The 24278-nt window shown below is 36.3% G+C and overlaps 1 protein-coding gene across 1 annotated transcript in view; it reads right to left on the bottom strand.

Annotated features, from left to right (window-relative positions):
• The window catches only part of LOC102853891 (chromosome unknown open reading frame, human CXorf57), a 100664-nt gene that overhangs the window by 67005 nt on the left and 9381 nt on the right, over positions 1-24278 (bottom strand). Inside the window, exons 3-9 of the mRNA XM_006889941.1 lie at positions 21199-21391; positions 15145-15253; positions 14869-14960; positions 14647-14769; positions 3569-3673; positions 1422-1583; positions 54-214 (exon numbers count right to left, since the gene is read on the bottom strand). Of these exons, the coding sequence (XP_006890003.1) occupies positions 54-214; positions 1422-1583; positions 3569-3673; positions 14647-14769; positions 14869-14960; positions 15145-15253; positions 21199-21391 (945 nt within the window). The remainder of the gene's footprint in view (positions 1-53; positions 215-1421; positions 1584-3568; positions 3674-14646; positions 14770-14868; positions 14961-15144; positions 15254-21198; positions 21392-24278) is intronic.

The following is a 24278-nucleotide window of genomic DNA, read 5'->3' as shown; positions in this document are numbered from 1 at the left end:
TGTAATTATTACAATGCTTTTAGAGATATACTATTTATTCTCTGGCACCATACCCGAAGTGTTTCTGATCCTGAAGCACTTTCAGTTGCACCAGTATGGGGGATATACTTTATAACAGTAATTATCCCCTGAATTGCAATACGTTTTTGTTCCCTATACTGCAAGTCTTCAATCTCCTTCCTCACTTCACATATTGCTGTCAAGAGTGAATCAACTGCAAAAGAATAATCCCAAGGAAATTGTAAGGTTAAAGAACTGAAATTAGAAAAATAAGAATTAGATTTGCAATGCAATTTCACAACATAAAATTGAAAAGTTGCTATATTAAACTATATTCACAAGACTTTATGCTTATATATGGCATGTTCTTATGTAGTTTTTTTTAAAAATAAACAAAATGCTTTTATTAAACTTCCAGTCTCAAGTCTTCACTTGCAACATCAAATTTACATATTATACCTAATTTTCATATAATATTTCAAAATATAAAGTGTTGCCAAGACACTGCACAAATCTTGGTTATTTACAACCATACTTTATATTGCTAGTTTTACGAAGTACAAGAGGATGCCAATATTTAGATGACAGTAAGTCAGCATTCCAGTTTCCTTTAAAAAAACCCCCAAACATAGGGTTTTTTTTTAAAAAAAAACCACCATAGTTATGTTAAAGTTTCCAGCTATCACAAATCAATTATCCCAAAGAGTTAATGAATGTTAGGACTCCCATGAGTACTTCAATTCGAATTTGGTATCTCATTTACTTGGGTGTTAGTTTTATTTAAGGGTAACAATTAATTGTGCTTATATTAAATATTGTTACATATATATCATTCCACAAGAATAGCATGATAAAATTGTCAGTATCTGAATATAAACATTTAGTCTCTCTCTATAACTTCATAGGAATTGATATCTATCTACATTAGCTCTAATCTCAATGGCCTTAAAGATATTATCTCCTGTTAGTAATTTTCCACATTTTCTCTTTTCTTCAATCTAATTAAAAAGAAAAATATTTACCTTTAGGAGTCATGGCATGTTATTTTTAGGTGTGAATAGAAGACAGAAGGATTATGAGTGTTAGTGTTGCATCTTACTCAAATAAAAGAATAAAATTGACTGCCTACAATGACATATGACATACACAAAACTTATGAACAAAATGTGCAACCCTGCTGTGGAGGGAGGGGAGCAAGGAAAGGGAAAGGATCCAGGCAAAAAGACAGGGAAATGATGCACAAGGTTCAATGGTAATTGATTTTATGAAACAAGATGCATGAGAATGATTGCATGAAATGTATGAATGAAGAACAGTGTGAAATGCAATATATACTGAACTTTATAAGCAAACCAATTTTTTTTAAAAAAAAAACCACACCAAAACCCCCTTAGGAACATATGAAAAAGAATGGCTAGTACCTTTAACAGAACTACTATACTTCGTAAATGTCTCTGGTACTGGTGGATAGGGGTAGTATCCACCAAAAACAGTCTTCATTTCTCCAGAATCAGTCTTTGTTTTAATCCACTGAATAACGTTTTTTACCTTGGTATCGTAGGTATAAGGTTGGCCTTTGTGACCTCCTTGCAAAAATTGGCAAAGCATAAAAATGAAAAAGAGAACAGTCCCTATAATAAATTGCACAAACTTTTAAAACACAAAACAATTTATTATCAAATTAGTCTCTGTATATAACCAAGAAAGTCAAGTTCACCTGATTACTATGTAACACACCTGATTACTATGCAACAGATAATTAGTACTTTTAATACGCCTACAGAAGTTGACAAAATATACTTAACACGCATAAAAAATTTACCCAGCTGCAGTAAGTAAATCCTAAATCAGGAAGGAAATTAGATGTAAGAAGTAAGAAGCTGCACTGCTATATACCAAAGGCATGCTGTTCGAATCCACCAGCTGCTCTATGAGAGAAGGATGGGCAGTCTCCTTTTATGTGATTTGCTGCCTCTGAAAACCCACTGGAGTGTGAGCAATGAGTCAGCTCTGACTTGAAGGCACATAATAGCAACAACAACAGAGTTTAAATAATCTGTAGATGATTACAATATTTTGAAAAATCGTAAGGAAAAGAAAAGCAAATAACCTAGATTGTTCTAACTATTCAAATGTTAGGGAAAATCTGAAAAAAAAATTTAAAATATATGGCACCATTTAGAAACTTCCTTTAAATATATAAGCCAGTATTTAAATTTATAATATTAATGTATACATAAAATGCCATATTTATGTCTTATAATATCAAACTGATACTATTGCTAAAACAAAGACTTCTCAAAGATGTGTATTACTCCTTTCCTTGGCATCTTCTTTTGGAAAACTGCCTAATTATCAACATGGTAGCATTCTAGCAAATACTCTACTTGACACTATATTCTCTCATTGTCTCATTTAGCAAAGTTGGATTTTTTTTTACTCTGTCATCAGAAGGAATAGAGGAAACGAATAAACATGTAGGCAAATAATGAGGCTCTATTGTTATATAAGTAAAATGAGATGCTGGGGCTATGACACACTTTTATTTGATTTAGTAGTTTAAATATTATTAACTGAATAATTAACCAGAAGTTACAGGGCCTAATAGTCTTAAATTTATCAAGCAATTAATAATCATCTATATTATACATCAAAAATGGGTTAAAGTTACCCAAAGGGCATAAACACGATTCTCCAGTAAGTCATGAAATCATTGTTTTAATCATAAATAATCCAGAACAGTCTTTCTATAGACTAAATAAATGAGAAAAAAAAATCCCACCAAAACCAAAAATTAAACCAAAACAACTCTTCACTCTTGTCAAGCTGGAATCTGCTCACACATGACCTTCCAACCAGGCTTCTGAGACCACTGGAGGAAATTATTATCTTTCTTCTTCTTCTGAGCTCCTAGTGGATTTGAACCCATCTAGAGAAATGTGGCCTTTGGATTAGCAGTATAGCACCCTATAGACTACATCAGGAGAGCTACCTTAAGTAATCAAAAAGCCAGTGCCATTAAGTCAATTCTGAGTCATAGTGATCTTCCTTTGGGTTTCCAAGGCTTTAAATCTTTAAGGAAAGAGACTGTCCATCTTTATCATGAAGAGCAGCTGGTAGATTTGTAGCACTGACCTTTCAGTTAACAGATCAATAAATTATGTGAAATACCCTCAGGTCATTTTTATAGTAATAACCTCTTACTAAAAAAAAAACCCCACAAAACCCCAAAAAATCAAAACCCAGCCATCCAATCCCACTGCTTTTTAATCCCTCCCAACTCAACACAACTTTCCATGGAGTTTCCAAGGCTATAAACTTTATGAAAGGAGACAGTCCATCTTTCTCTTTAGGAGCAGCTCGTGGATTTCAACAATTAACAGGGCAACACGTAAGGCATCCCACCTCCAGAGCTCCTAAGTGCAATAAAGGGGTGTGTGTATGTGTGTCAAATTAAAGGTATTTTGTGGTTGGATAATGTAATGTAAAAGTTAATGTGTTTTGTGTTACGGAGTTCTAGTGAAGAAAAAGATATTTCTAATAAAGTGTACATAAAAAACTTACTCACCAATAATAAACATTCGACTCTCATCTGTGGTAGTGAGGTAAAGCAGTTTAGGTACTTGATTATTATTTCTCACAACTTTCAACTGTGTACACACAAAATATGTCACTGTAGGGGGAAAAACATTTATGAACTAAATCTCGCATTTCAAAGAGGACATGCAAAGATCAATACCTGGCACAATACTTCTCAAACTTAAAAGATCATATGGAAATGAATATTTTCCAGTTTCAGATCTCCTGAGGTTATGGTTGAAATGCAAATTTTAATTAGTAGGTATAGGGTAAAGCCTGAGATTGTATATTTCTAATAAACTCACAAGTAATACTGGTGATAATCATAAACTCATAGATTTCTCTGATCCACTTTGAGTTGCAAGGATCTAACATTTATTACTATGAGTTGCAATACTGAGAGATACAATGGGCAAAATCTTGAATGATCCAGGAAACATCAAAAGAAGATGGAAAGAATACAAAGAGTTGTTGTACCAGAAAGAATAGATGACAATGAAAAATTTTAAGAAGTACCATTTGAACAGGAGCCAAAGGTAATGAAAGAAGAAATTGAACACGCACTGAAGACACTGAAAAAAAAAAAAAAGGGCTCTAGGAATTGATGCAGCCCTGGACAAGCTCACCAATCTGTGCCAGGAAATTTGGAAGATAGCTATCTGGCCAAATGACTGGAAGATATCCTTATTTGTTCCCATTCTCAAGAAACAATGTGGAAGTTACATAACAATATTATTAATATCACATACAAGAAGAACATTGTTGTAGATCATCCAAAAGAGGCTAGAACATAGACAGAGAATTGCCAGAGTTACAAGCGAGGTTTATCACTACTGATGTCACGTGGATGGTTTCTGGCTGAAAGCAAAGAATACAAGAAGAATGTGTTTTATTGACTATGCAAAGGCATTTGGCTGTGTGGTTCATAACAAACTATGGCTAACATTAAGAAGAATAAGAATCTCTGAACACTTACTTGTGCTCATAAGAAAGTTAAATCTAGACCAAGTAGTTGTTGTCTAAACAAAGTAAGGGAACACTGAATGGTTGAAAATGAGGAAAGGTGTACATAAGGGTTGTATCCTCTCTCTATACCTATTAAATCTGTATGCTGAGCAAATCATTTGAGAAGCTGGACAATATGAAGAAGAATGTGACATCGATTGGAGGAAGACTCATCAACAACCTGTGTTAAGCAGATGGCACAACCTTGCTTGCTGAAAGTGAGGAGAACTTGAAACACTTGCTGAAGAAGATCAAAGACTACAGTCTTCAATATTAATTGCATCTCAAAATCAAGAAGACAAAATCTTCACCACTGGACCGAAAAGCTCTATCATGATTGTTGTTATTATTATGTGCTATTGAGTCAACTATGACTCAAAAGGACCCTAAGAACAACAACTCTGAACCTTGCTATATCCTGTGTCAACTTTACTGTCTCTGAAACACCTGTCCCCACTGTTCAAGTCACTGTGTCAATCTATTTCATCCACAGTCTTCCCCTTCTGTGCTGATCTTCTACCCTTCCAAACATAATATACTTCTCCAAGGACTGGTCTTTCCTGGCAAAATGCCTAAAGTATGTGAGATGGAGCTTCGAAATCCTTGCCTCCAAGGAAAATCTGGTTTCATCCTCTACAGGACAGACCTGTTTGTTCTCTCGGCATGTTCAGTATTCTTCTCCAGAACCACAATTCAAAGGCATTGCTTCTTCTTATGTTACCCTTAGTCAATATCTAGCTCTCAGATGCATAGCAAACAATAGAGAAGATTATGGCCTGGATCAGATGCACCTTAGTCTCTAGACTGACATTGTTACTCTTTAGCCATCTGGAAAGTTCCATGACAACAGACTTTCCTAAAGCAACTCGTCTTTTGATTTCCTGACAGCTGGTGTCAAGGGTGTTGATTGTGGATCCAAGAAAGACAAAATTATTAACAAACTCGATCTTTTCTCCATCTACCATGATGCTGTCAATTTGGACCAGTGGTGAGAATCTTTGTTTTCTTGATGTCATGCTGCAATTCTTATTGAAGACTGCAGTTCTTGATCTTCTGCAGCACATGCTTCAAGTCTTCCTCAGTTTTAGCAAACAAGGTTTCACCATCTACAGAGTGCAGGTAGTTGATGAGTCTTCCTCCAATCCTAATGGCACAGTTTTCTTTATAAAGTCCAGTCTCCTGAATTGAAAACTTATAGTGAAAGAATAAATCCCTGATGCACTCCTTTCCTGATTTTGAACAATGCAGTGTTTCTCTGCTCTTTACTGAGGACTGCTTCCTCGCCCAAGTATAGGTTCCGCATGAGCACAATCAAGTGTTCTGGGATTCCCATTTTCTTCAAAGTTAGCCACAATTTGTTGTGATCCACACAGTCAAGTGCCTTTGCATAATCAATGAAACACAGATAGATATTCCTCTTGTACTCTCTGCTTTCAGCCAAGATCCATCAGACCTTGGTAATGATACCCTTAGTGCCAGGTCCTATTCTAAACACAGTTTGTATTTTTGGCAGTTCGCTGTTGATGTATTGTATTCATCGTTCTGGGATAATCTTCAGCAAGATTTGCTTGCATGTGATATTAGTGATATTGTTCAATAATTTCCATCCTCTGTTGGATCACCTTTTTTTTTTAAAAAAAAATGGGGATAAATATAGATCTCTTCCAGTTAGTTGGTCACGTAGCTGTCCTCCAGATTTCTTGCCATAACCTAGTATCAATCCATCTCATCTGGGGTCTTCCTCTCCTGCGCTGCCCCGCCACCCTTCTAAGCATGATGTCCTTCTCCAAGGATTGGTCTCTCCTGGCCACATGCCTAAAGTATGCAAGACAAGAGCTTCAAAATCCCAGCCTCCAAGGAGAAACCTGGTTTTACTTTCTCTAAGACCTATTTGCTTTCTTAGTGCTCCATGGTAATTCAAAGGTATCAATTCTTCTTCTGTCATCCTTAGTTATTGTCCAACACTTTGATGCATAGCAAGCAATTGTGAAGACCATGGCCTGGATTAGGCACACCTTAGTCTCTAGAATGACATTATTGCATTGCAGTACTCTGGAGAGGTCCCTGACAGAAGATTTTCCCAATGCTGGTACCAAGAGTGTTGATTGTGGAGCCAAGCAGGCTGTAATTGTTAACCTGAATCTCTTCTCCATCCATCATAGTTCTGCCAATTGGCCCAGTGGTGAGAATCTTTGTTTTCTTAATGTTGAACATCAACCCATATTGAAGACTATAGTTCCTGACCTTCTGAAGCAAGTGCTTCAGTTCCTCCACTTAGTATTTCATTAATTCTTGGCTTTTGTTTCTTGCCAGTTCCTTCAGAACAGCTTGAACTGCCTTCTTTATTACCTTTGGTTCTTGATCATATGCTACTTCATGAAATTGTTTTGAGTTGGCCAATTATTTTTGGTTCAGTGACTGTGTGTATTTCTTCCATCTTCTTTTGATGCTTTCTAGATCATTCAATATTCTTTACATAGCATCTTTAACTATTGCAACTTGAGGCTTCGATATGTTCTTCAGTTACTTCAGCTTGAGAAATGGTGACCGAGTTTGCCCCTTTTAATTTTCTGCATCCAGCTATTTGCACATTTCATTATACTTTGCTTTGTTTTTGTGTGCTTCCCTTTGAAACATTCACTTTAAACTCTTTAATTTATTATCATGGTTGCTGTGTACTGCCGAGTTGGAATCTACAAATAGCTGACCCTCTAGTGAATTTTCAGAGGCAGTTAATTGCATAAGAGGTGATTGTCCATCCTTCTCCCGTGGAACAGCTCATGTATTAAAACTGTGTGCCTTCTGGATTGCAACACAGCTTCTTGCCACTAAGGCCCCAGATAGTAGATGGAGAAAAGACTGAAATTGTCAATAATTTTATCTTACTTATATCTACAATCAACAACCTTGGTATCAGCAGTCAAAAGATCAGGAGACATATTGTATTAGACAAGTCTGTTGTCAGGGACCCCTCCAAAATAATAAGAAATGATGTTAGTTTGAAGGTTGAGGTGTGTTTGATTCAGGCCATGGTATTTTTAACCCCCTGCTATGCCTCTGAGAGCTGGACAATGAATGAGGATGACAGAAAAATAACTGATGCCTTTCAATTGCAGTGTTAGAGAAGAATACTGAATATCCTGTGGACTGCCAGAAGAACAAACAGATATGTCTTGGGAAAAGTGCAACCAGATTGCTCCTTGAAAGAGGATGGCAAAGCTTTGTCTCACATACTTTGGGCATAGAGGCTTTTCCTGGGAAAGGGGTGTCATGCTTAGAAGGGTGGAGGGTCAGTAAAGAGGGGAAGACCAACAATGAGATAGATTGACACAGTGGTTGCTGCAATGGGTTCAAGTGTGTCAGAGATTATGAGAAAGGCACAGGATAGGACAGGGGTCAGATCTGTTGTTCATGGGGTAGCTATGAACTCAACTTGATGGCACCCAACAACAACAGCAACATTTATTAGCCTACTTTCTACAAGATATGTTCCTTTAAGAAAATAAAACTGCATTTAACTGAAGTCATTTGCTTATTGCACAGTTGAAGAGTACAAGAACCATTTTAACCGGACACACAACCAAATACCAATAATTGTTTCTACCAAGATAATATTTAGTTTCTCCAAAATGCTTTCACTGATTAGCACAATCTAACACTGATCCCTAAGTTACACAGATTCCTTCCAGTAGAAAAGATCTATTCACTAACAAATTGTAATTGTTTATGCAATTATTCTGTCTCTCATGTATATCTTAATTAAACTTTATCCCACACTAGCAGGGTTTATGCGACCTGTTAATTTTCTTCTCACTTTACAAAATACCTTAATTGACTAAAAATAAAATAACTGAAAATGAGATAACGTCTCCATATTCTAACCATTTTTAAAAGCTATGAATGGGGTTTTATTTTGCTATAATCATGTTGCTTAGGTTAATTACTCCAACATTATTTTTTATTTTAACTCATCACATGCAAAAGCAGTTACGGTATTACAAATCAGGAAGAGAAATATTTAAAATACAAATACTTGAAGGAACACAATACTTATTTAAGAACAAAAATTTCCTTACAGCAAGATAAGTAGAAATCTATGTCCTAAACTCATATTTAGTAGTTCTTTATTTTGTAGTAATGAAAATAAATATTTTCAAATGACTAAACTACATTTTGATCTTTTTCTTTATTTCAAAAATTGCACAAACATGTACCTATTGTTAAAGGTGTTGAATTTCAATTAAAAAAATTTACTGCCAAAAACTCAGAATAAACTCATAGTAGCTGACCTTCCAGTAGGTTTCTGGAGGCTATAAATCACAAGAGAGGAGATTGTCCGTCTTTCTCCCATAGAGCAGCTGGTGGATTCAAACCACCAAAGAGGCTCCATCCTTGAGTTTGCAGCACAACTCCCTATGGACTAAGCCAAAGCACTCTCTAAGTTCCTAATTGTGAAAAGCAAATAGTTAGGTCTAATACTTTGCAGCCATTTAACACCCAGAAAATTACTTAACTCCTACCAATAATCTGCGATATGCAGATGACACAACCCTGCTTGCTGAAACTGAGGAGGACCTGAAGCTCTTGCTGTGGAAGGTCAGGGACTGCAGACTTCAGTATGGATTGAGACTCAATATCAAGAAAACAAAGATTCTCACCATTGGGCCGATTGATTGGTAGCATCATGGTGGACAGTAGAGAGCTTGAGATTTGCTTGGCTCCACAGTCAACACTCTTGGCACCAGCAGCCAGGAAATTAAAAGATGTATCTGCTGTTAGGGACCTCTCCAAAGTACTGGAGAGCAATGGTGTCACTCTGGAGACTAAGGTGCATTTGATAAAGGCCATGGTCTTTGCAATCACTTGTTATGCATCAGAGAGTTGGACAATGACTAGGGATGATAGAAGGAGAATTGAAGCCTTTGAGCTCCGGTGTTGGAGAAGAGAATTGGAAAACGAACAGGTTCATCCTGAAGAGGGTTAAACCTGGCTGCTCCTTGGAGGCAAGGATTCTGAATCTTCATCTGGCATACTTTGGACATGTTGCAAGGAGGAACCACTCCTTGGAGGAGGATGCCATGTTTGGGAGAGTGGAGGGACAATGCAGGAGAGAAAGACCCTCTATGAGCTGGATTGATTCAGTGACTGGGGTAGGTATGTCAGAGATAGTGAGATTGGCACAGGACAGTGCAGAGTTTAATGCAGTTGTACATAGGGTTGCCATGAGTTGCAGGCAACTCGACAGCACATAACAACAACAACAACAACAACCTATGGGGCTTAGTTTTTATCAACTAAATGTGTGAAATAATAATAAGTCTTTAAAAGTAACTGGGGAGGTGTTCCGCTATGAATCAGCTAGTTCTAACTTGGTGGCAATGAGAAAGACATGAGCACACAATTTTATAACATATAAGCAGCTGGTACATATTTAACACAAAATAGTAGTTCCTCTTAGTTTTTAACTTTCCTTTTTTTAAAAAAAAGGTAAAATATTGGGAAGGGTGAGAATATATCCTACTGTCAAAGGATTTTGGTCATTATCCCTTTCATAAGCCTGAAATGCCTTAATCCCCCAATCTTCATCATTCATTTAATGTTCTTGTCCTCTCCCATCACTATCAGAAGTTTTATCTTGATCAGAGGTTTTAAATCTGTTGTACATGGGTTAGTATGAGTTGAAGTTGACTCAACATCAGCTTACAACAAAACTGATTAGAAAAAAGCTGTGGTTGCATTGGCTGCCAACTGAAAGGGCAGTAGTTTGAATCTACCAAGTAGTCTTCTTCTGTTAAGATCTGCAGCATCAGAGACACGATAGATGGTTGTATGAGTTGGAATCAAATCAATGATAGTTGTTGGTCAGAAGTTGAAAGTAAACTATAATTGTTGTCACTTTTTACTATAACAAATCTTACCAAGGTGAACACATATCTTAGAAAGATCAACCATAACAAATAAATCTTAACCCAATACTTGTGTCAACTTGTTCCTTAAAGTGGGTATAAACAAAAAAGAAGGAACCAGACGTTCAGATTCACCTAAATGAGGGCATGGTCTTTCTCCCAAAAGTACCTAAGAAGCCACAGCCCCAGTTATTTGTAAGCAGATCCCTTGGTTATGGCTAAAACTCTCTCCTCTGAATTGGGGTAAAGTTAAGTCCTATTCAGATATAAGACACATTTGATTACACAAGCAGGGGGTGGAATTTAATTCTCAGAAATTATGTTTTGCATAGAAAATAAAGGGATAGCAAAATAGCTCTGTGTTATGATTGCTAGGATTCTTGGTGTCCTATAACCTTTATTTCATTGGTGGTTTAAAAAAATATATATGTTGTCAAGATTGTGAGTTTCTCCAAATGTTGTCAACTATTTAACACAGAAAATGGTGGCGAGGAGCTGGGCTGACAACAGAAAGGTACTGTTCAAATCCATCAGCCGCTCCACGGGACAAAGTTGGGCAGTCTCCTTCTGTGTAATTTACTGCCTCTGAAAACTCACTGGAGTGTAAGCTATGGGTCAGTTTAGGCATAACAACAAATTTTACTCATATAATCACTTGTAAAATAATAAAACAGCATACCATATGTAGGCTAGCTTCATGATCAGAATTCAAATAATGACAAACTCTCTGAATTTATTAAGAAGCATTATTTAGATTTTTTTTCTTATCAATAGAGTTAAAGATTAGTTTGATATATGAAATATATGACAAGGGTATATGTAAAATGGTTTCAAACAAAATAGAAAAAAGGAAATGTCTTTGTATTTTAAAGAATGTAAGGGCAAAAAGTTAATGCAAAAGTAAGGAAAGCATTGAACAGTTAGTGTAACATCATCAATCTATTATATTAATTTAGTACTCAAATAGAATCATACTTACCAATGTCATTATTTAATTACACAGAACATATAATCCTCTGCTAATTAACTCCACATTAGTAAACCTTTCAAATGTCTCTAATGGGGTCTACTTAATCCATTTACAAATAGACAGAAAGGGACTTGATGGTCTATATTTTATAGTTTTATGGAATCTTAAGCTTTTATGTATGAAATGCTAACAATATCAATTGATAAAAGCAACTATTTTCCGGAAAATTGGTTTCAACTCAAAATTAATTCTGAATAGCCAGCAAGTATGATCTTCAGAGTAAATAGTACATATAATTTAAAAAACACAAATTCAATGCTGTCGAGTCAGTTCCAAATCATCCATAACTACTCTTCATTGGATTTTTGAGGCTCTGTATCTTAACAACAATCTACATTCTATAGGTAACACAACCTTGCTTGCAGAAAGTTAAGAAGACTTGAAGAACTTACTGAAGAAGATCAAAGACTATAGTCTTCCATACGGATTACATTTCAACATCAAGAAAACAAACATTCTCACCACTGGACCAACAGGCAATGTTATGATAGATGGAGTAAAGACTAAAGTTGTACACTACTTCATTTTACTTGACTCCATAATTAACACTTATGGACACTAGAGTCAAGACATCAAAAGATGTATTGCACTGGGAAATATTTGCTGTCAAGGACCCCTCCAAAGTGCTAAATAGTAATGATGTCAGTTTAAAGACAAAGGTGTATCTGATCCAAGTCATGGTCTTTTCAATTGCTTCCTATGCATCTGAAAATCAGATAATGAATAAGGAATGACAGAAGAAGAACCTATGCCTTTGAATTAGTTGTGTTGGTAAAGAATATTGATTATCTAAAGGATTGCCAAAAGAGCAAACAAAATCTTTCTTAGAAGAAGTGCAACCAGGGTGGTCCTTAGAAGAAAGAGTAGTGAAACTTTGTCTCACATACCTGGAGTATGTTATCAGGAGAGACTAGTCCTGGGGGGATAAAAATCAACCATCATGCTGGGAAACATAGTTGTTGTTAGGCACCAACAAGACTATGATTATGACTTGTGCTGAGGTAATCTGGGTTGCTGTGATGCTGAACCTTGTGCCACTGGGGTCTCAAATGCCATAATGGTTGCCCATGGTGGGCAGTGTTTGGTGGAGTTCCCAGTTTAAAACAGGTTTGGAAGCAGGAGTGACATACACTTCCTAAACCACATGCCTCTGGAAACCCTATGAACTTGGAGAAACAATGATAATTATAGAAAGGTGTCAGGTTTTTGTTCATGAGTCGTGCTCGACCAAACAACAATCAATAATATGACTTATAGTGATCCTATGAACAACAGATCTGAACCTTTCCCTATTCTGCGTCATCCTCATTATCTCTGTCATGGTCATGCTCAAGTCTATTGTGGTAGGCACTGTGTCAATCCATCTTGTTGCAGGCCCTCTTTTCTTTCTTTGACCCTGTACCTCTAACTTTCCCAGTATGCTATCTCTCTCCAAAATTAATTTCTCATTGAAAATATGTCTAAAGTAAGTGAGATAAAGTTTCACCATCTTTGCCTCTAAGGAGCACTCTCAAGACAGATTTGTTTGTTTTTGGCAGTCCATGGCATTTCAATACTCTTTGCCAGCACCATAAATCAAAGGCATCGATTTCTCTTCAAGAAGTCAATGGCATTCCAAGAGGAAGGATTACTGAGTTAAGAGAGTTGAACAGAAGACTTGAAAGGTCAGTACAAGAAGACAAAGCAAAGTATTACAATGAAATGTGCAAAGAGTTGGAGTTAGAAAACCAAGGAGAAGAACACACTTAGCATTTTTCAAGCAGAAAGAACTGAAGAATAAATTCAAGGTTCAAGTTGCAACTCTGAAGGATTCTATGGTCAAGATCTTGAATGATGTAGGAAGCACAAAAGAAGATTGCTGGAATACATAGAATTACTGTTATCAAAAAGAACTGGTTGACACAGAACCATTTCAAGACGTAGTATATGATCAAGAACCAGTATTACTGAAGGAAGACGTCCAACCTGCAATGAAAGCACTAGTAAAAAAGAAGGTCCCAGGAACAGATAAATACCAATCGAGGTGTGCCAGGAAACAGATGCAACTCTGCAGATGCGACTTACTCATCAATCTCTGCCAAGAAATATGAAGACAGTTGCCTGGCCAACTGAGGGGAAGAGATCCATATTTGTTCCTAATCTCCAAAAAAGTGATCAAACAGAATGTGTATGTTTCTAGAAAATATCATTAATATCACATGCAAGTAAAATCTTGAAGAAGATTATTTTTAAAAAAATAGCTGAAACAGTACATCAACAAGGAACTTCCAGAAATTCAAGCTAGACTTAGAAGAGACTGTGGAATGAAGAATATGATGATATCGTTGCTTATGTCAGATGGATCTTAGTTGAAAGCAGATAATATAAAAAGATATTAACTTGTATTTTATGTATTATGTTTTATGGACATACAACTGTGAGGGTCATAAGAATGATAATTCCAGAATACATAATTGTGTTCCTACTCAGTAAAAGAGTGGATGACCCCTAAGGAGGTGGATTGAAAAGTTGGGCTTGAATATGGCAGAGATTGAGAGGATGACACAGGATAGGGCAAGGTTGTTTAAATCATCTTTAAGTCATAGTTGACTCAAAAGCAACAGCAACAAATTTGAACAGGTGGAGACTATCATTTTCTTTCACAGCAATGGATGAATTAAAATCTTTTGCTTAGCAGAACAACACACATGCATTAAACCATTAGAGCGCCAAAATATATGTAAAATCACCTACCAAACCAAACCAAATGCACTGCTATTGAGTAGATTCTGATACATAACAACACTACATGATAAAGTAGAACACTTCATAGGATTTCTAAGACCATAAATCTTTATGAAAAGTAGACTACCACATTATCCTCCTGAAAAGTAACTGTTGAGTTTGAATCACTAACTTTTTAGTTAGTAGTCAAGTACTTTAACTGCTTTGATACCAGGGATCCCATGTAATGCCATATTACATATTATCATACTAATATACAGAGAAAATTTAAATAACGTGCCAGGATAACTGAATTTGCAAAGTCAATATTACATTATTTCTGTAGCTCAGTTTACCATTTGCTCATAAAGTGAATGCCCACCATTTCCAAAGTTAAATTTTAAAAATATAAGAAATGAGTACTTGGGTAAATATTTTCAAAGACTTCTGGCTGAGATGTAGAAAATAATTCCACAATAAATGGTTGTTCTGAAGTCCCATCAGCAATGTGAATCCAGCGATATGTCCAAAAGTTTTCACGGTTTTCTATATGGATAAATTATTAAAATGAATGAAGGTAAATGAATATATACAAATGAACTGTATACTAAAATCATTTTATGAATTTCAAGTTTAAATGATTACCTTTATTTTTTAACCGCTGGACCCTTCCTACGAAAACTAAAATCCCAATAACATCACAGATATGATTTTCTGGCAAATCATTCAATTCTGATCTACAGAAAGCAAAATTGTCAAATAAATATTATATTTATATCTTTGAACAGTAAAATTATTATGAAAAAATAGATATAATTACTGCAGCATAAATTTGGATAGACTTTGAAAAAAACAGCTATATATTTCAGTGACTAATGCTAAGAATTAACATTTAAAACATTTTACAATGAAATATTTTACCTTGTAACAAATTGGTGATTTAATTTTGGTAATCGCCATTCTGATTTCACTTGCTTTTCCGGAATAATATTTATATTAGTTTGAGGATCTTGAAAATTCAGGCAGATTTCTGCAAAAAAAAAAACACCCCCAAACAACAAATACATTAATATGATATTTAATGATGCAAAAGGATTTATATATATAAATTACACATCAAAATGATACAGTAAACACTTGTAAACCCATCATTTATCCCAAGAACTAGAATTTTTTTATCTCCATTATCACATTCACTTTTCTTCCCACCAAAAGTTAGCTGTACTTTGAATTTATAATTTAAAAAAACCCTTAGAGGCAAGTGTCCATCAATAAATGAATGGATAAAGAAACCATGGTGCATTCATACAACGAAGTATATATAGTAAGAAACAATGACGGGTTCATAAAACACTGAATAACATGCATGCATCTAGAGGACATGATACTAAATGAATTAAGTCTGTCACAAAAAGGCTATTATGGTTAAGATTAGTAGTAAAAAGCGAAGGAAAGGTTTAGCCATAGAATCATTCTTGGATGCTTACCAGGAATGGGAAGGAGATGTAGGGGAGGTAAATAGGAGTAAAAATTAACAGAAATATCGGGTAAAGGGAAATGCAATATATACAATATAGGGTTGATCAGATATTGCAATGAATGAATTATAGTAATCAATTATAATGTTATTAAAAAGCTTATCAATGATTGAATGGAAGCCCAGTATGATTTGTAAACTTTCACTAAAAAAAGGGGGGGTAGAAACAACAACAATATCAAAATACTTAGAAATAACAAACAAAAAGGAGAGGTCATTCTTTCATTTATTATATCACCCAAATGTTTAAGAGGCAGCTCTCATGGCCGAGTGGTAAAGAGATGTGCTGCCAACCTAAAGGCACATGGTTCAAATCCACCAGTTGCTCCATAGGAGAAAGATAGGCAATCTCCTCCTGTGCAGTTTACTGCCTCTGAAAACCTGCCGCAGATTCAGCTATGAGTCAGTTCTGACTCAACAGTACATAACAAGAAGGGATTTAAAGACTCCAAGGTTGGACTCTTGCAGCACTGGACCATGGAGACGTGAGGCAAAGGGCATGGCTCTGGGTGTAAATTCTCAGGCTTTTGTCTGAAGGGCAGCAGCCTGCCCAGGAGGGGAAAAAAACCCAAAAAACCAAAGCTGGGCAACCTCTGCTCTTACCACTATCTTACTTCTTTGGCCTCTGTCTTCAATTACAGCATTTCTAACAGGGGGCAGCAGCAGCAATGAGAACAATTGGAAGTGGGCTCCCATAACGTTTTTGTTTTTTTACAGTTTATTTCATTAAATCGTTATATAAATTTTGTTTTATAACATTAATTACAATTGATCAATCCCATTTATTACATCTTACTCAGTTATCACACACCTTCCATTTTCCTTCACCCTACCTATCCATCTGCTAATCTCTGCTCCCCTCTTCTTCCCCTCCCATTTTTGTCAACACTCCACAATTGTTTCTGTGTATGAAGCTTTCTTTAGCTGTCTTCTCCTGTCTAAACAATCAATTATGCATATCCTGTTAATATGGTATTCTCACAATGTCTAAATCACTCACTGCCATTGAGTTGATTCTGATATGGAGACCCTCCATCCCCATTCACCCCTCACATTGGATGATGTCCAAGGATGAGAAGAGACTGTCCAAGTTTCTCTCTCAAAGAATCTAGTGGATTAGACCTGCAGCAGTCTAAGATATACCATAATGTCCTAGTTCACAGAGCATATAGTGAATGTCAAGCCACACATGCCTATAGTTGCAAACATCTTCACTTACCTTTTGGCTATTTTTTCATTCTCTTTATAGTGTCTTTTAATGGAAAAAATCTTAATTTTAATGTAATTATATTTTAAACATTTTTTAAATGGCCATTATATCTTGTACCGTACACAGCAGTTTTTACCTTATTTGGGTTATGCAGATGACACAACCCTGCTTGCTGAAACTGAGGAGGACCTGAAGCGCTTGCTGCAGAGGGTCAAGGAGTGTAGCCTTCAATATAGATTGAGGCTCAATGTCAAGAAGACAAAGATTCTCACCACCGGACGGATGGTGAAGAGATTTGGATTGTTAATAACGTTAGTGTGCTTGGCTCCACAGTCAACCCTCTTGGCACCAAAAGCCAGGAAATTAAAAGACATATTGCAATGGGAAAGTCTGCTGTTAGGGACCTCTCCAAAGTGCTGGAGAGCAACGGCGTCACTCTGGAGTCTAAGGTGCGCCTGAAAGACGTATTGCGATTGGAAAGTCTGCTCCTAAGGACCTCTCAAAAGTGCTGAAGAGTGATGGTGTCACTCTGGAATTTAAGGTGTGTGTGATACAGGCCATGGTCTTTGTAATCAGTTGTTATGCATCAGAGAGTTGGGCAATGACTAGGGAGGATAGAGGGAGAATTGATACATTTGAGCTGTGGTGCTGAGTGGTGTGGTACCATGGACTGCTAAGAAAACACACAGGTTCATCCCGTAGAGGGTTAAACTGGGCGGCTCCTTGGAGGAAAGGATTCTGAGACTTCGTCTGACATACTTTGGACATGTTGCAAGGAGGGACCAGTCCTTGGAGAGGGAAATCATGCTTGGGAGGGTGGAGGAACAGTGCATGAGGGGAAGACCCTCTATGAGGTGGATTGAGTCAGTGACTGGGGTAATCGGGGTAGGTGTGTTGGAGACAGTGAGATAGGCACAGGACAGAGCAGGGTTTAGGACTGTTGTACATGGGGTCGCTATGAGTCACAAGCGACTTGACGGCACATGACAACAACAACAACACAACAAGGTCAAAACTATATAGTCTGTAAGTTCTTAAAATTTTGCCTTCTACGTTTAAGTATTTGTTATATTTTAAATTTATTATATATGATCTGAGATTAAGGGTATAATGACACTGTGTGTGTGTGTGTGTGTGTGTGTGTATAGTTGTTGTTGTTATGTGCCATCGAGTTGTTTGCGACTCATAGCGACACTATGTATAAGAACTCTAAACGTCGTTCTATCCTGTGCCAACCTAGCCATCTCAAACGCACTTATTCCCACCGCTCCAGTCACAGAATCGATCCATCTCATCGAAGGTCTTCCTCTCCTTCTCTGTCCCTCCACTCTCCCAAACATGATGTCCCTCTCCAAGGACCAGTCCCTCCTTGCAACATGCCCAAAGTATGCCAGACGAAGCTTCAGAATCCTTGACTCCAAGGAGCAGTCCGTTTTCACCTTCTCCAGGACAAACCTGTTTGTTCTCCTAGCAGTCCATGGTATATTCAACACTCTTCTCCAGCACCAAAGCTCAAAGGCATCAATTCTCTTTCTATCAACCCTATTCACTGTTGAACTATCTGATGCATAGCACGTATGCCTGGATCAGGCGCACCTTAGTCTCCAGCCTGACATTGTTGCTCTTCAGTACTCTTGAGAGGTCCCTCACAGCTGACTTTCCCAATGCAATTCATCTCTTGATTTCCTGGCTGCTGTTACCAAGAGTGTTGATTGTGGAGCCAAGCAAACGAAAACTGTTAACCATCTCAATCTCTTCACCATTCATACTGATGCTGCCAATTGGTATCTTTGTTTTCTTGATGTTGAGCCTCAATCCGTATAGGAGGCTGCAGTCCTTGACCTTCTGCAGCAAGTGCTTCAGGTCCTCCTCATTTTCAGCAAGCAGGGTTGTGTCATCTGCATAATGCAGGTTGTTGATGAATCTTCCACCAATCCTGATGTCACATTCCTTTTCATACAGCCCAGTGTCTCGGATGATCTGTTCTGTATACAAATTGAAAAGGTATGGAGACAGAATACATCCCTGACGGACCCCCTTCTTGATTTTGAACCATGTAGCGTCTCCTTGCTCTGTTCTGACGACTACACACACACACACACACACACACACACACACACACACACATAAATCAAGTGTCCCCAAAATTATTACTGAATAATTCCTTATGATCTATATAGTGTGTTGTTCTTGATTGCCATCGGGTCAAGCACTTCTCATAATGAAACCAATGATAAAAAGGCCTGAAGCTTTTCTATAACTATTGTCATTTATCAAAGTTCATAGAGTTTACAGAGGCATGTTATTTAGGAAGTGGATGCCACTCCTGCTTCCAAACCACATATAGTACATCTGTCATATATTAAAAATTCTATGTGTAGGAAACGTTCTCAGCTCCGTACTGTGACTCATTGATCAATTTGTCTATACTTGTATGAATAACATATTTTCATATACTACAGCTTCATAAATAGCAATTTTATCACCTGGACATTCTTCATTGTAGAAAATAATTTATAATTCAATAGACAAAATAACACAGGTTGTGAACTATCTTCCTCTTGACAACTCTGACTGTATTTTCTAAAGTAATCAATCTCTTTTAGTTTAATCTCTCCCTTTCTACTGTAAGTTACTTGTTGTTGTTATGTACTGTCAAGTTGGAACCTACTCATAGCTGACCCTCCAGTAGGTTTTTATAGGCTGTAAACCATACAAGAGGATTTGCCCAACTTTCTCTTGCAGAGTAGCTGTTGTACTTGAACTGCATTCTTTGGGATTGGCAGTGCAAATTAAAGTGTAAGTCGTAGTCAGATAATGGACTAATTGTACACAGCTATAAAGGTAATAGCTTTTCTATCTAGCACAATAGGATCAATGTCTGCAAAAATGCTCAGGATTTTAAAAAGGGCCATTAAGCCTTTCTTCAATAATATATTTAATAATTAATAATAATATTTCAGAAAACAATATATGAAGCATATATTTCATATAAACAATTGCGATGTTTATTATATAAACATTCTCTAAGTAATTAAGCTTAATGAATTAGTAAGGGAACTTAGAATATGTAGAAACAGAAATTCAGTAATAAACCATTATCAGCCAAAACAAAAGAAACTTTTTTTGATACAATCTACAATTCTGAAAAATTAAAACTGCAAAAAAATCACATTCATACCTTAAATATATCACTTCATATATTAATTCTAATGTTCCCCAAATAGTTGAGATGTAGAAGTGTCAAAACTTTAATTTCAACATGAAGAAAACCTCTTTCAAAACTACAGAAATTGGCAAGATTCAAATATAACTATAGGTTAGATATTTGTATTTTATCAATTAAAACTGCCTGATATTGATATGGGTACTGTGGTTATATAATGAAATGTTCTTGTTATAAAGAACTACACACTGAAGCATTATTGAAATATTTGGGCATTCAGAGTAAAAATATGTACATTTGTGTCTGTGTGCACACGTCAGAAAGAAAGAAGCACACAGAGAATGAAAAAAGCAAAGGTAAATGTAACATTTGCTGAATCTAGGTGAAGGATATATGAGAAGTCTTTGTACTATTCAACTTTAACATTAACTTGAAATTATCTCAAAATGAAAGTTAATAAATCTTTTAAAGATAGCACCTGGTACTAACAGGATAGATTCACCATTAATTTTATACTATGTGATAAATAAAAAAGAAAGTAAAAATAAGTACACTTAAAGCTCATCATTGCCTCTATTGTAATTAATATTATTGAACAAAATATGTATGAATAACTGATTAAGATAAAAACCCAAAATGCTTTGTAAACTTTTACTCAAATCCCAATAAAGTTTAAAAAATTTTAAAAAATAAAATTTAAAACCCAAGGAATGCTCATTTATTAATCACAATATCTCAGATTCTTTTCCTTAATCTTCTCCACTTATGCAATAATTTAAAAGTACATATTAAGTTACATGAGTGTCTAAAAATGTATATTTTATGGACAACAGGATGTAAAGGTTTATGAATTTTTAACAGGTTCAGTGATTTCAACAGCTTTTACCTTATATGGAAGTCTGGTGTCATAGTGAATAAAGTACTGGCTGCAAAAAAGATCAGCTGTTTGAATGTCCCAGTAATACCTTGACCAGTAGTGGGTTTGTCTTTACCTTACAGAATTCTTTGAAAACTCATGCAAACAAAAATAGCATTAAAACAAATCTTCACTGAATACTTCACCTATTGCAGAAATTAGTTTCATCTGTGGGTCCACAGGAGGAGGTGGCATTCTAAGTGAATAATTCTTTTTAACAGTGTACTCTTGAAGCAGAAGAACTAAACCAACTCGCAAACATTTATACCATTCAGGGCATAGGGCATTCCACATAACCACTGAAACCATCCCTGAACTGTCAGCAACATCCAAAAAGGTCTAGGGGGAGAAAAAAAAGAAAATTAACATGTATGTTTGTTCCATTTTTCTACACTGATGATACATAATATACTATCTGTGATAATTTACACTAATGTAACATCTCTAGTTTAGTTCTTCATAGTAACAATAAATCTGTTATCAAGTCTGTTAAGAATTGGTGATACACAGGAGAGATTTTTAGTCTCAAATATGCTACCAACTTACATGTGATTGTTAACTCTACGAACAAAGATTAGGTCTTTGGTTCTTCCATAATGTTTAGCATAAGGCCTTGTTACAGAGTGACACACAATAAACTTGTCAAATAAATGAGACATGTAATATTTTACAGACTGTATATGTAGATTTTATTTCATTCTTACTATTTTGAAGTGTTGGGGAATCCTAATACTTCTATTCTAGAAATTTAGATAGATTTTTTTTTAATTAAATTGAGTGCTTCTCACCTTAAAAGTGTCAGAATATTGTTGTTGTTCTTAGGTACCATCAAGTCACCTATGACTCATAGATATACTAGAGTTCAATGTTACGATAATTGTGTCAATTTAATTTCATCACTGTGGGTATCATTCCATTTGGAAAAAAATTTCTTAGTTACGGAAATGAAGTTTTATCAGATCATTGTAAGGTGTGTCTTAAACCTCATTACTTTTGACTTAAAATGACCAGGTACTGTATAGAAGCAGGCAAGAACAAATGAGAGAAAGATATATAGAGAAGGCACATGGTTCAAATCCACCAGCTGCTTCACAAGAGAAGGATAGCAATCTACTCTTCTGCGACTAACTGCTTCTGTAAACCCACCACAGGGTCAGCTATGGGTTGATTCCGATTCTATGGTACAACAACATCTATTATTATATTATATTATATTATATTATATTATATTATATTATATATTATATTATTATATATGTATGTATATATGTATATATATGTATGTATATACATATATGTTTATTTATTTTTTTTTGCCTGCAACCCCTAGTGACACTATGTACAGCAGCTCTGAAGTATGCCCTGTTCTGAGCCAGTCTCACTAATTCTGACACATTAATTCTCATTTCCCCAGTCACTGTATCAATCCGGGGCCTTCCTCTTCTGTGCTGTCCCTCCATCCTGCCAAGCATGATGATGTCCTTCTCCAAGAAATGATCTCTGCTGGCCGCATGACCAAAGTATGGGAAACAGAACTTCAAAATCCTAGCCTCCAAGGAGAAAGTTGGTTTCACCCTCTCCAATACAGACCTATTTGTTTTCTTGGCAGTCTATGGTTTGTTCAAGACTATTCTCCAACATCATAACTCAAAGGCATCAGTTCTTCTTCTATCATCCTTAGTCATTTTCTAGATCTCTGATGCATAGCAAGTAATTGCAAAGACCATGGCCTGGATCAGGCGCACCTTAGTCTCTAGAGTGATATAGTTCCTTTTCAGCACTCTAGAGAGGTCCCTGACAGCAGATTTTCCCAGTGAAATTTGTCTTTTGGTTTCCTGACTGATGGTGCCAAGAGTGTTGATTGTGGAGCCAAGAAAAGTATATTTGTTAACAACCTCAATCTTTTTTCCATCTATCAAGGTGCTGACAATTGGCCCAGTAGTAAGAATCTTTGTCTTCTTGATGTTGAACTTCAATCCACATTGAAGACTACAATCCTCGACTTTCTGCAGCAAGTGCTTCAAGTCTTTTTCAGTTTCAGCAAGCAAGGTTGTGTCACCTGCATAACATAGGCTGTTGATGAGTCTTTCTCCAATCCTGATGCTACATTCCTCCTCATAAAACCCTGCTCCCCAAATAGTCTGTTCTGCACACAGATTGAAAAGGTATGAAGACAGGATGCATTCCTGATGCACTCGTTTCATGATTTTGAACTATGCAGTGTTTCCTTCCTCTTTTCTGAAGACTGATTTCTGGTACAATCAAGTGTTCTGGGATTCCCATTTTCCTCAAGGTTAGCCACAATTTATTGTGATCCACATAGTCAACTGTCATTGAATAATCAATGAAACACAGATAGACAGTCCTCTTGTACTCTCTGCTTTCTGCCAAGATCTATCTGACATTGTCAATAATGTCGCTAGTGCCACATCGTCTTCTAAACCCAGCTTGTATTTCTGTTAGTCTCTGTCAATGTACTCTTTCAGTCATTTTTGGATAATCTTCAGCAGGATTTTGCTACTGTGTGATATTAGTGATATTGTTCAATTATTGTCAGGTCACCTTTTTTTTTGGATTGGAAATAAATATGGATTTCTTCCAGTCAGTCGGCAAAGCAGTTGTCCTCCAGATTTCTTGGCACAACTTGGTGAGCACATCCAGGGCATCATCTGCTTGTTGAAATACATTACTTAGTATTCCATCAATTCTTGGGACTATATTTTTGGCCAAGTCCTTCAGAGCAGCCTGAACTTTCTCCTTCATCCCCATTGCCTCTTGATCATAAACTTTTTCTTGAAATTCTTCAATGTCAGCCAATTCTTTTTGGTATAATGACTCTGTATACTCCTTCCATCTTCTTTTAATGCTTCCTGAATCATTCAATATCCTGCCCATCACATACTTAGGCATTGAAACTTATGACTTAAATTTATTCTTCAGTTCCTTCAGCTTAAGAAATGCTGAGTGAGCTCAGCCTCTTTGATTTTCTGACGCCAGATCCTTGCACATTTCATTATAATACTTTGCCTTGTCTTCCTGAGCTGCCCTTTGAAATCTTCTATTCAGCTCTTTAAGGTCTTGATTTCTTCCCTTTGCTTTGGCTTCTTGGCGCTCTAGTGCAATATTCAGAGTCTCTTCTGACATCCATTTTGGTTTCTTCTTCTTCTTCTTCTTCTTCTTCTTCTTCTTCTTCTTCTTCTTCTTCTTCTTCTTCTTCTTCTTCTTC

This window comes from Elephantulus edwardii, unplaced genomic scaffold, assembly GCF_000299155.1.
Source record: "Elephantulus edwardii isolate Elephantulus edwardi_28Jun2011 unplaced genomic scaffold, EleEdw1.0 scaffold00083, whole genome shotgun sequence".
NCBI classification, from domain to species: domain Eukaryota; kingdom Metazoa; phylum Chordata; class Mammalia; order Macroscelidea; family Macroscelididae; genus Elephantulus; species Elephantulus edwardii.
This window is presented reverse-complemented; position numbering and strand designations above follow the sequence as displayed.